The 13,569-nt window shown below is 37.5% G+C and overlaps 1 protein-coding gene across 2 annotated transcripts in view; it reads right to left on the bottom strand.

Annotated features, from left to right (window-relative positions):
• TTC28 (tetratricopeptide repeat domain 28) overlaps window positions 1-13,569 on the bottom strand; it is a 635,902-nt gene that overhangs the window by 290,391 nt on the left and 331,942 nt on the right. For both annotated transcript variants that reach the window (XM_080822086.1, XM_080822087.1), the window contains exons 3-5: window positions 11,135-11,282; window positions 2,166-2,438; window positions 1,077-1,207 (exon numbers count right to left, since the gene is read on the bottom strand). In XM_080822086.1, coding sequence (XP_080678212.1) covers window positions 1,077-1,207; window positions 2,166-2,438; window positions 11,135-11,282 — 552 coding nt within the window. The remainder of the gene's footprint in view (window positions 1-1,076; window positions 1,208-2,165; window positions 2,439-11,134; window positions 11,283-13,569) is intronic.

The raw sequence follows: 13,569 nt of genomic DNA, 5'->3' as shown, positions 1-13,569 counted from the left end.
TTTTCTGACACCCATAGATGAGAGAGACTTTATGGAAGTCTCTCCCCTTCCCAAGAGGAGAGTACAGCACACCATTAAAACAAAGGCTTTTTTCTTTCCCAGTCCCCTCCTAGTGGACGACCATGTTCTAGATACTCAAAGATGCTAGGTCATTCAAACAATAAAAATAATCTCTATAATGTTTCACAGTGAAATGCTAAGATGTAACTAAATATATTTCCCAATACATAGATTGATTCATAAACTTGTTGTTGCCTCTATTAACCGTCTCTTCCTTATTAATAAATTGTACTAGAAGCTACCATTTATGGAATTCCAAGTACCATTCTAGGTACTTTACATATACATTATTTATAATCCTATCACAATTGTGTAAGGAATAAATACAATCATTATTTTCTAAGAAAGAAAACAGAGGCAAAGAGGAGCTAAGTAATAATTTCCCTAAGATTCCAGAGCCAGAAAGTACTAGAGCAGGGATTCCAGTCTGGGTCTATTTTATTCCAAACTCCACCCTCTCTCCACTTTGCAAGCGCTTTCTCATGCTGCATCTACTGGATATCAGCTCTCTGAGAACATTACATTCCATTTCTCTAATAAAGATAGGATAATATTCTTTATCATTACAATTCAGGTCTCTCAATCACACTTAATATGCTTCTACCATCTGAGTTAAAAATCCACCAAAGAAATAACATGAAGAGTTTGCAGTACTAATACTCCATCTCAAACAAAGCAAATGGGTGCTTCTTTAATTTAATGGATATATCATGAAGATATCATTTTTTGTTAATTTTACATGGGTTTCCTCCTTTCATATTTGAATAGAATAAGAGTCATGCATTGGAATAATGCAAGCTGTTAAGATCCTGAGGTCAGGGACCAAAGTCTCATTCAATTCTGTAGCCCCAAGGTCTATATGTGGTAGACATTCTACACCTGATCATCATTAAAGATAGAGGCGATGATTATCAACTTCTAAAAGTAACATTTTACAATATGTAAAACATTCTGAACAGCAAAAAAGACTCCATGTTTCAAAAAACATGTTTTTGGTCTACAGGTAAACTTCCTACCTCTCGATCCTTGAGTTTCATAGCGAGCACCAACTGATGCCTGTGGTTAGTGAGAGCTTCCCGATAATTTCCTTTGGAGAAGAATGCAGAGCCCAGATTCCCATGAGCTCGGCATTCTCCTATCTGGTCACCTAAAGTGGATTTAAAAAAAAAAAGATAAAATTTCTCTAAGTTAGAGTGTTAATTATAATTTATAATGTCCATCTTAATTTAAGAACCACAGATTTACTAGTTAAGATTTCATTCGCCTTCTTTTAGAAAAGTATTTTCTTTTTCTACAAGACTCAGTGTAGTAAGTTATGGTCCTAGAACTTAAAGCTCTGGACAGTAATTGCTGTTATTAAATAAACTACATTTGGGGACATAGGTATCCTGGAAATGAGAGGTTAAAGACCTTGACACAAACCAGCTGCTATGAGCCACCTCAATGCTCTGCTAAATGACCTCTGGTTCTGAACAACCATCAGCATGTTGATTCAGTCATTTAACTAAACCCACTATGACATGTTGCTTCTTTACAAGCGTGCTGATGATAGATCTACTGTATCTCTTCTCTTCCTGCAGTGCTGCAAGTCACTCAATAATCACTGTAACAATGATCATAATCATAAACCACACTTATTTTACAGATGAGGAAATGGTAGCACCAAGAGGTGAGGCAACTTGCAGAAGGTCATATGGCTAGTAAGTGGTAGAGCCGGGATTCTACACTCAGCCTTCTGGCTCCACAGGCCACACTCTCAACCACTGCACTATACTGTTACTTCTGACAAAATGCTGATGCATTCTAAGGTAGACAAAAATTAAAATTAAGATGAAGGATTCACCCATCAATATTATCACTTGGGATATTAAATCTGTAAGCCCAAATCTCTGAAGAAGGCAATGAATATGTTAATCCACAGAACTCGGCCTTTTGGGAGACTTGCTATATTGTTATAAGAAAAGCCCTGAAGACCTAAGTACTCTAAAACAGAGAACATTCTAGAGACACACTCACTTTTCATTGCATATGTTATTCCCATCCATGTGAGGCTAATCAGCTTTATTTCCTTTCTGTATTGAAATAAAAGACAGAAGCAACCCTACCTAAGGTCTTGGCTACATCCAAGTCCTGCTGCATGTATCCAGTACTCTTCTCTGTGTTTCCAAGAGACCAGTAAGCACTGCTCAGGGCAGAGAAAACAGAACCTCTCAGTTTGAGGCTGCAGGTGCCAATCTTGAGAGCGGCTTCTAAGACAACCACAGAGGCCCCATGATGGCCAGCTGTCAGGAGTTCCTGCCCAACCACAGACACGACCACAAAGGGGCTCTTGTCCAGTTTCATTTTCTGAAGCTGCTGATAAGTGGGCTCGAGGGAGTCTGGGGAGAAAAGAAAAAGGAAACAAGAGAATGTAGGATGATATACAAAGCAATCTTTTGTAATATGCTCTAGAAACAAATGTGTATCATACCTCTTTTTTTTTTTTTTTGTATCATACCTCTTTATGGGCCATTTCAAGTACAAACTCTTCAACCCTTAATCTAGCACCACCCTGAGTGTCCACTTACCCATATGACTCCGTAACCCCAGCCTCCATCTGGTAGGTAGTCTCCTTCTTCACACTGCACCTGCGTAAGCCACACTCACCTTCTCTTCTGGTCTTTCTTTGACTTTAGCAAATGCCATTTTCCCAGAACAGTTTTCCCTCCTCCATCCTGCTGTCTTCTCAAAATCTTATAAACACAACCCTCAAGTTCGGACTCCACTATATGGTATTCCAGGCCCTCCAGCCTGACTCTTCGTATCTAAACTTTGGCTGCATTTTTATAACAGGTATTGCTGTTTGACACTTAACTATTTTAGAATTGTTCCATGTATGTTAATTTTTAAGGCATTTCCCCAGCTAAATGCGAACACTGCTATAGAGTGTTTAATGCTCTACAATAATGCCATAGCAACTGGCACAATGTGGGCACTAAACTGAAAGTTTCCTGTTGCAACACAGGTGATAGTCCCTAACACATCTGGAGTTCAATAAACGTTTGTGCAATCTGAATCTGAATGACTGATTAATAAAACTCCATCTACCTTTTCCCTGGAAGATGAACGCAAACACGCTCTCCCAATAGAATCTCAGCACCCTCACTGCAACCCAGCATCCGCTGCTTCTTCTAAGACCAGTATGATCAAATAAAAAAGTATCACCAGCTTTTGTTGGGGTGACAAATGAAAGCATAAAAGGAAAAATCACCTGAATGTACTAAGGTAAGACAGAAGACAAAATTAAGGTTGATCTCATTTTATTTTCATGTGGTATCTGGAAAGGACATGGACTAGGGCTCTGAAAGCCACAAAGAGATTCTTTCCACCTGAGTCTTAGAGGATGACCTCTAAGTGCCTTCTCCCCTCTCTCCCATTTTTTTAAAGACAATTGCAGAGCCACTGGCTATAACCCTACAATGACGTGGCACTTACAACGCATTTGTTAGCTTTCGTGAAAAACTATTTCACATTAGTTGTTCCACTGTACATATGTAAAAAAAAAAAAAACTATTAAAACGCTGGTCTCTTTAAATCTTGAATATCTCAGCCAACGGTACTGCATTAAAATGTAATTTTTACAATTTATGGCTTTGAATTTCAGCTCCACACTGAGGAGCTCTCGTCTGAATCAACATTACCACAGAAACCTCAAAACCTACTGATGCCTAAAGCATTTTCCCCCTTCAATCAGATCACTAAATAGAGAACAAAGAACATTTTTACACCTGTCAAGATGCAAGTGTGAGTAGTACCAGTAAACACTAGCTAACCAATAGGGTTAAATATAGGCACAAGAACCCAGGAATTACTAGAATAGAAAAGAATAGTATCATACTGAAATCAATGTGAGCAAAATTTGGTGGTACCCACTGATGGGTCTGGCAGCCAATGATGATCTTATTAGCATCCCACCAGCCAATTAGCAAAAGCAAAAATAACAGAATTTTGAAGCTGAAAAGACCTTGAAAATACCCATCTTAGTAATGATGCCTCTAAGTTTTGAAGGGATTCACCCAAGTTCAGACAGCTTGGAACAGAGCCAAGACCAGAACCCACTGCAGGGCTCTAAGGCCAGGCTCTCTGATGCCATACAAGGCAAAATTCTTAGTTTTTGACAAAAGAAACCAATCTAGGCTGGTTTAAAGTAGAAAAGAAATGCACTGAAGAGCTATTGCCAAGGACAAAAAAGCAGGCCTCCAGACCCACAGTCAAAATCGTGCCACAAAAACTCTGTAGTGAAAGCAACATGACCATCACAACTAAACACAGGACACCACAGCTTCCAATGCTGCCTCCGCCACCACTGACTGCTACCTTTAGAAAACAGACGTCACAACTGCCAACCAACACCATCAGAACAAACTCTGTGCTATCCTTCCTTCTTTGAACCTTTAGCTCCTAACTCAGAGGTGGCTCTTAGTTGCAAAGGAGGATGGGAACATTAGGATCTGTTGATTTCAGCTTTTATAGTGGAAGGCAGGAGGCAGAAGTAGAAAAGGGAATTCCCAAACACAGGAACAGCGCTCAGACACAGAGAGACCAAAATGACTACTAGTCAACAAAGATGTCATGCTTCAGCTGGTGATTTTTTTTGTTTTTAACCATAGCAACCATAGCCAAAAAAGGAGCCTTCTAACTGAACTCTAAAACTGTATCATGTTAGAAAGAAAAGAAAACATTGCCACAATTAAAGGACTGAGGGAAATACCTGGAAGATGACCCCTGCCAAAAAAGGAAAGCAAGCAAGCAAGCAAGCAAGAAAGAAATCTTCAATTTTACAAATTTTCACTAAATAAAAACACAGTTGAAGGAACAAGAGGTAAAAGAACAAATTTCCATTTGCGGTATATTGGAAAGAGACTATAAATACATTAACAGACAAAATAAATGTAAGCTCATATACATACATGTCATAAGAGTTTGGAAAAGGGAGTGATTATTAAGGGTAATCAGAAAGCTTCATGGAAACATAACTTGATTTCTTGGAGAAAGGGTAGGTAGGACTTAGACAAGTCTTTGCTTTTTTTTCTTCCCCGTGAGAGTAGAGGGTATTTTAGGCAGAAGATTTGTCCTAAACAAAGGTGTCAGGAGAAGATAGGCACATGGAATGATAGAGAATGAAGAACAGGCCAGCTTGAAGGGACCAGAGAATATTATAGGAAAGGAAGCAGATGTGGAATAATGGGAGGAAATACTCAGCTAAGGAAAAAGAGATGTGGATTTCAAAGCCACACAGCTTCCATCTCCTCACTTTGTCAGATGTATAGATTGTGACTCTGGTAATGGTTACATAAATCTATAATGTTATAGATATGCCTATTTCTATATATACTTGTGGACACATTCGCATGAACAAATACATGTGTACATACATGCATGTACATCTATGTGCACAGATATATATGTGCACAGATATGTACATAAAAGTCCATTTCACTTTCTGTAACTTTAAATTTTTAGTATCAAATTGCTCTGCTCTGGCCTGTAATTATGTCTCATTGGCCCACACTCTTTAGTCAGAAGCTCTGGTTAGCAGGTATACATGCTTTTGATAAATGAAAGTGGTAGGACAAGGTTTTTTTTTTTTTTTTGATGTAAAAAAATATATAGGCTAGATTAGCTATCTCTGAGATTCTTTACAACTCTATTTTTCTATTACTCTAATTCCTATTCTAGAGTAAACTTAGGCTATTAGCAAGGAGACAAATTTTGTGATTTTATCAGGCTAGGTGGAACAGATTCATCAGCCTGTAGCCGTTAAGATGTTTTCCTTCTAGAAACTATGCATGATATATGAAATAGCCTATGTTAAACGAACTACGTAAAAATGTAGAGGGCCTCTGCAATGTTCACTGAATACCATTTATGTGCTTTCAAAATGCATAGGCTTTAAGATTTTAAGATGAACGAAGTCACATTTCTTGACATTTGAAGAGCTTGTAGGAACATAGTAGAGACTATTAAAAAACAATCTCACTCAGTGAATAGATATACTGTATTTCATCAGTTCTGAGACACACATTTATTCATATATTAACATCACTGGATTTGGGATTTAATATCTCTAAACATGATGGTGCCTCAGTGATCTGTCACTTCTATGTCTAAATGGGTCCAATAGAGGTCTTTCAGTTTATATAAAATAAAAAGTTGAATCACAAGAAAGAATTATGTCATCATTTAAACATCAAGGTCATTAAAATTTTCACAGATTTCAATTTGTCTATGGCACTATAAAGACCCGGAGACTTCCAAGTTACCCTTATAACATTTCCATATATCCATGATTATAAAAACCTGGTGATACCACTACCAGTTACTCTTGGATACATCACTAAAATATAGTACTGTACTGCAAATCCAGGAGACTGACGGAAACCATTCTGAAATAAATCTCCAAAACAATGATCCAAAGAGAGAATAGCAACTAATGAAAGATAAGAAAGTAAGCAAAGTATTATGAGTATAAAGTACTCCCAAAAACCCAAATTTAGAGGTGAGGTTCGTAACATTCTGTTAATTTTAATGGTCACCTTTTCTTAGGGTGATTCCTTAAAGAGGCAACTAAATTAAAAACCACTTGGCCTGTCACAAAAGAACAACTGTTGTATGATTCCACATATAGAAGGTACCTAGAGTAGTTAAATTCACAGAGACAGAAAATGGCATGGTAGTTGCCATGAGCTGGGCGGGGGGAAGAGGGGGACTAGGGAGTTATTATTTATTTATTTAAAGATTTCATTCATTTATTTGACACACACACAGAGAGAGAGAGAGAGAGAGAGATCACAAGTAGGCAGAGAAGCAGGCAGGGAGGGGAGAGAAGCAGGCTCCCCGCTGAGCAGAGAGCCCGATGCAGGGCTCGGTCCCAGGACCCTGAGATCATGACCTGAGCCGAAGGCATACACGTAACCCACTGAGCCACCTAGGTGCCCCTAGGGAGTTATTATTTAATGGGGACAGGGTATCAATTTTGAAAGAAGATAAAGCTCTGGAGATGGATTGTGGTGATGGTTGCACAAACCCTGTAGATGGATGTAATGCCACTGAATTGTAAAATTAAAACTGCTTAAAATGGTCAATTTTATGTTACACATATTTTACCACAATTAGAAAACTTTTGATTGATAAAGTAAAACTTAACCCTCCTAAAAAAAAAAAAAAAGAAAGAAAAAAGAAAAGAAAAGAAAAACAACTGACATGCTTATTAGCACTTTGTCTAAGCCATTTCACATTTTCCCAGGTTTGTTCCAAAAGGATTCAAAGGCCTTCTATAGAAATAAAAGTAGAAAATACAGAAGTCAGAATGTCAGAATGAATAGAAAGTAAGGATAAGACAAAAAACAAAAACAAAAACCTCAGCATACAGACAGGTAGCCTCTAAGCCCCGGCCCATTTCCTAAAGGTGGCCAGGACATTTCAGGCTCTACACTTCACAGAAGACGAAGCAAAAGGATAAAGAGCACATCTAAAATTCCCAGACCATTTTAAAAAAAAATACACCACCACTCAGGAGAAATGCAGCTTTTCCTGGCACTGGGGGCTGACACGAGAGGCCCCCATGGGTGGTGCGGCGCTCCTCCCACACCCAGGCCTCCGTGCCCGTCATAAATACAAGAGCAGATTAACATGGCTGTTCCGTGTGCTCCTCAGGGAGAAGTGCATCACACTGAGGCGGGGAAGGTGGCCGGTAAGGGCCTGCTTATACCTTCTAGTGGCAGATTCGCAAAACAATACTAGGAGGTATATATTGTCATTTCCCTCTTACAGGTGAGGACTGAGGTGTAGAGAAGGGAAGCAACCTGGCCTAGTCGATGCAATAGCAAATGGCAGCCCTGGGATTAGATTCCAATCTTTTTCTAACAGAGCATTTCAGAACTAGGCCTCCTGTGAAGTGACGGCCACCTAAAAGAAAATCAAAGGAAAGTATTCTCTGAGGGTGGGTGGCAATTAGGCAAATGAAAGGTGAGCCCCAACTTGACCCTGAGAGAAAAGCTTATCCATTCCAGAGCCATTTTCCACAAGCACTCCATAAAATTAGCTTCCCTGGATCCTCTGGAGCTGCTAGAAACACCACGACAGGTGATAGCCCGTAAATGTAATAGTCTAGATTACCAAATTAACGGGAGGACAGAAAATATACACAAGAGAACCCACAGCGAGAAGCAGCCTGGCGTCTTTAGAGGAACAAATAAAGGTAAACTCAATCTCACTTTGTAATTATACTATTGAATTTGGTTGGCAGTAGTACTATGCTCTACCATGCAAATTTGCATAAACATTTACAAGATACAATGAGCTGAAATTGCTGAAAGGCTACCTGAAAAGGAGAAATGGAAAAATAGGAAAAGGATAACTTGAGAGGTCAGGAAAAAGCATATCATTTTATATTTATACTTATTTTTATATTTTCATTAACGATTTAAGGATATACAGTATGTATAAGGATGTAAATATATCCACAGGAGAAGTAGTTTAACTGTTTTCTTGGTTGGTGAACATGAGTGAAACCATTAAGTAATGATTCAATAAAGTAAAATGGATTTAATCCAGTTAGCAGTATAAGCAACAATATAAAAAATATCTCGTAAAAAAAATCAAGTAAGTTTCAACATGGATAAATATAACATATTTATTTGGGAACAAGGACATATTGATGTGGATCGGCCCTATCTTTAAAAAAAATGAAATCCTGTGCTCACTTCGGCAGCACATATATTAAAAAAAAAAAGAAAAAGAAATTCTGACACCACTCCAAAAGGCCAAACCACAGGGATACTGTGCACATCACTGGAGCTTTGTTTCTTTATTGAAGTACTTGGACTAGGGAGCCTCCTCTGTGACATTTAAGAATTACAGAAGAAAAACAACTGATACGGGGCACCTGGGTGGCTCAGTCGGTCAAAGCCTCTGCCTTTGGCTCAGGTCATGGTCCCAGGGTTCTAGAATCAAGCCCCACATCGGGCTCCCTGGTCGGCAGGGAGCCTGCTTCCCCTTCTCTCTCTCTGCCTGCCTCTCTGCCTACTTGTGATCTCTGTCTGTCAAATAAATAAATAAAATCTTAAAAAAAAAATGATACAACAACAGATCAGACCTCTATGTAAAGTGACCCAAACTGCACAGCTATGCAACAACAGCACAAACTGACTGGGATGAAGCTAAAATAAACAGTGGGTAAAAAATGGGCAGCAAATGATGACAGATTTTGTGAATTACAACCATATGACAAAAAGAAAGGTCGTTAAGATGTGAGATGATGCCCAGAACAACACCATGCAAAGCAACAGCCTCTATAAAACGTTGATAAGAGAAACCCACCTGGAATAGACATGGTAGTAAAGGCAATGCTAAAAATAAATGAGATAAATCAAATTGCCTCAAGGAAAGAGGAGAAAATACTGAAGCGCTCCAGGCACCTGTAAGATGGAACTTTCTCCGGGGTCAGCCTTAGGTCACTCAGTATAAGATGGGAAAGAACATGGCACAGAAAACCCTAAGGGGGACGGCAGCACTGAGTGATTTCTCGCAGTGCAGGGAAGATTTCCTTACATTTATCTAAACAAATTGCTTCAAAGGCAAAATGGTAAGTATGATTCTGCTAATCTCAACACATTCACTCCAGTATTCTAAGGCAGCAGCAGAAGCATCTCAGAATAAGGAAGTGGTATCTTCACGAACTAAATAAAAAAATGTTCCAGGTAAACTGCTTGCAGAAGGGTGTAGGGAGAGAATGAGAAAATGCCAGAAAATGGCAAGGAGAGACATTGATTTTTTGTTGTTGTTGTCCACTTCTCCCCACAAGCCCTGGAGCTCCAAAGTGCATCAGCTCTAAGTCAGAGTTTATTAACAGCAGGTCCCCCAGTGGGAGAAGCCATTAGGTTCCTACAAGCAAAGACTCAGCTTTGTGTGGGGTTATAAAATCATATGAGGAGAGATTTCCTTATCTCCTTTTTTCTAAAACATGCAACCTTCCACTTCCAGGAAAACATTTTTTATAAACTATGAATCACCCAGAGACTATATGAGTCCCATTTAGTTCATCAGACTTTTACTTAGCATTTATTATGAGCCAAGTACTGTACTAGCCAATATATTAATACTATATCATGCCACAAATATTTTCAAAACTAGATAAAATATCTAATGACACTGCCATTTAAATTTTTAGGTTCATTCAAAAACATGCCATTTCAGAGATAAAACAGTTCTGCCTGACATAATCTAATTAATATGGAACATTATTAGCTGTCTACTGTTTGACGTCAATCTGCCTTAGTGTCTCTGTCACTGCAAAGATGGTACCTGGTGTATCCTTTCAGTCCAATCTGTCTAAGGGCTGCTGCAAAAATCAATGTTCCTCGAAGTGAAGCCAATCGGTTTTGGGCCTTAGAATGCCTCCAACCTCCAGTACTATTTTTCAATCCATTGTTCTTCCAGAATATCAATTGGTATAAAACAGAAGTAAGAGCAGGAGAAAACCATGTAAACTCATGTCTATCTTTTCTCTTTCCTTTTAATTCAACATAATCTTTTCATGTTCCTCTGAAAAATGTTAGACACAGCCTACAGTTAGATCCATACTTCCTTTTATGAAATATTAGAATGTCTAATATCATCTCTTATTTGATTATTTCTAGATGGCATATCAGTCTAACTGAGTAAATCAATTTACCTCTAGAGGTGTTTGATTTAGAGGTATAGAATCTTAGAACTATTAAAAAAAAAAGTATTCTTTAGATAACCCTGAAATCCAGAGAAGTTAATTCATTCACCCACAATCATATAGTTTATAAAAAAAATTTAAAATAGAATCCCAGTCCATAATATTCTGGGCCAGTGGCCCTACCACCATCCCATCACACCTCATTAACATCAGCTATCAACAGTGATTCTTGATCTTCCTTTGTGTAAAATATCCAATCTTGGCAAATTTGATAACCTAACAGTTTTCAGTGCCTGAGTCCAAGGTCTTCAATGGCTAGACATGTCCTGCTTTAAATTACTGTCAGACCAATACTCTCATCCTATTTACCTCTCATGGGAGATTTCATGGCAGCTTCTACCATCCCCACCAGAAGCTGTAGACTCTTGGGGTCCTGAGCCAGTCCAGAGGCAAAGGCTGCCAGGGCATCGGCATGACGTCCGAGGTACTGGAGGGCAACACCCTGTCGGAAGTATGCCTTGAAATAAAGAAAAGATAATGCATGTTTTACTTATATACTATGCTCCAAGAAGACTGATGGTGATTCTTTATTACTACAACTGGTCAGCAGACCTAAGATGGAGGTTGCCTTGGTTCAAAAATCTAGTAAACAGTTCGAAATCAATTCTGATTTCTTCCAACACCCTAAAATGTGAGCATCCTTCTTTCAAGGAAATTATATTTAAGACGTTCACTCTTTTCACTTCTAGAACACTTATTAATTCTACCACATTCTTTGTCATTTATTTACAAATTGCTTTTTTAATGATTTTAAAATATTTTTTATCCTACTTTTAACAACATAAGCTCCTCAAAGACAGGTGTTTGGAGATTTTTATATATCTCACCAAAGTATCTGGTATGGTACAAGATAAATGAAAGACACTCAAATTCCATTTATTTCAAATTTTCCCCTTTTATATAATTAAAGGGAAAATCAGTATATGATGGTTATTAAGATAATTTTAACAATGAGTAATAGAACATGGCTACATTTAATGTGGTGTTTCAAACATAGTATTTAAAAGTTGTTATCTACAATATGTGTGCTTTGCTCAGAAACAAAATAAGATTATTGTCCTTTGTGTTCTTTAATTGGATTAGTTTAAGAACAGTATTATCAACTCTGATTAAAAGAAACCATCCTTCCTTCCAGCTAACTGCAGAAAGGGCCAGAAAGTTAGTAAAGTATTTAAATTTTAGAAAAGTCTTAAGACGCGAGCAGAAAGAGCAAAAAGAAGTAAATGAACAAAATGTTACTAGTACATAACTAGCAAAGGACCTTGTAGCCGATTAAATGACACAGAAAAATGATATTAATACACTCATTGCTTATATGACATCTTCTAAAATATGTGGCCTCCTGTTTCACTTAAATAATCTTATAATATTTTATGTTTATAACACACATTTAACTTTTTAGTCCAATATACTTTGAAATTATCACAAATTGTATTCATGGGATCGAAATGAAGTTTCAAACAACTCCTAAAACTGCCACTCAATAAATTTAATACATAATTTCATAATTTTGTATTATATACACTGAGAGAGAGCACTTTTCATATATACAAAACATATGGACTTACCTTATCTTATTTCATTTTTATAACTCCCCATTGAAGTAATTTAGGATGGGTAATACTATTAAGTGTTTCTATTAAGAAACAATCCATAAACAGAATGAATACTCAATTATGGGCTATTCAGACTTCTATTAGTTTAAACTACCAGCAGCTGTTAAAACTCAGACCCTAGTAAGACAATAACCTGTAAATGCACTTTCATTACTAATTCATAAGATCACTTCCTTTCAATGGACTCAGCCACGGTTTTAATCTTTAATGTGTTTATAGACATTTGTCACTACTCTTTTCATGTCACATTTTAGGTGATTTCTATAATTCAAGAGGCAATGTATACCACATTCCAAGTAAAAATAACTACAGTTTAGCTTTAATATAGCATTTCTAGAAAACATAAACTAAAAAAAAGTACATTTATTTATGTATACACATGTATATGCCAAATATCTGTAAATTATTATTATTATTTATGAAGAGAGACAAAATGTCTGTAGTTTTTGACTTAAGGTATGTGTTTTAAGAAACACAAAAATCTATTGTGGTAATTATTTCAATTATAATTACAATACATGTAAGTCAAATCATGCTATACATCCTCAACCAATACAGACAGTGCTGTTATTTCAATAAAATTGGGCAGAAAACACACATAAAAATCTTACAAGAGTCTCAATGAATTTGATAATTTTTTCAAAAGATTTTATTTATTTATTTGATAGACAGAGATCACAAGTAGGCAGAGAGGCAGGCAGAGAGAAAGGGGGAAGTAGGTTCCCTGCTGAGCAGAGAGCCTGATGCGGGGCTCGATCCCAGGACCCTGAGATCATGACCTGAGCCGAAGGCAGAGGCTTAACCCACTGAGCCACCCAGGTGCCCCTGAATTTGATAATTTCTTATATATTTAAAACAAAATGTAATCATTCATTACTTCACTGAAAGAACAACTGCTTTCCATGTCTGACAATGAAATCACTGGAAAGTATGATTTAGATATTCTGTCCAGGTAGACAAAGTACAGTGTTAAATGCAAGTTAGGGTCACAGATTACACAGCAGTTACACAAGAAGAGTGTGCACGTTTTGTTTTCTTAGGACACTCAGGAGATGAGATGAGAAAAAGTATAACTTGGCCATGCTACCCACAATCCTGGCTTCCTTTTTTCAGAAGATTTTGAAAAGA

Source organism: Martes martes, assembly GCF_963455335.1.
Source record: "Martes martes genome assembly, chromosome: 13".
NCBI classification, from domain to species: domain Eukaryota; kingdom Metazoa; phylum Chordata; class Mammalia; order Carnivora; family Mustelidae; genus Martes; species Martes martes.
Note: the sequence above shows the minus strand (reverse complement) of the source record. Positions and strands in the feature narration are given on the sequence as shown.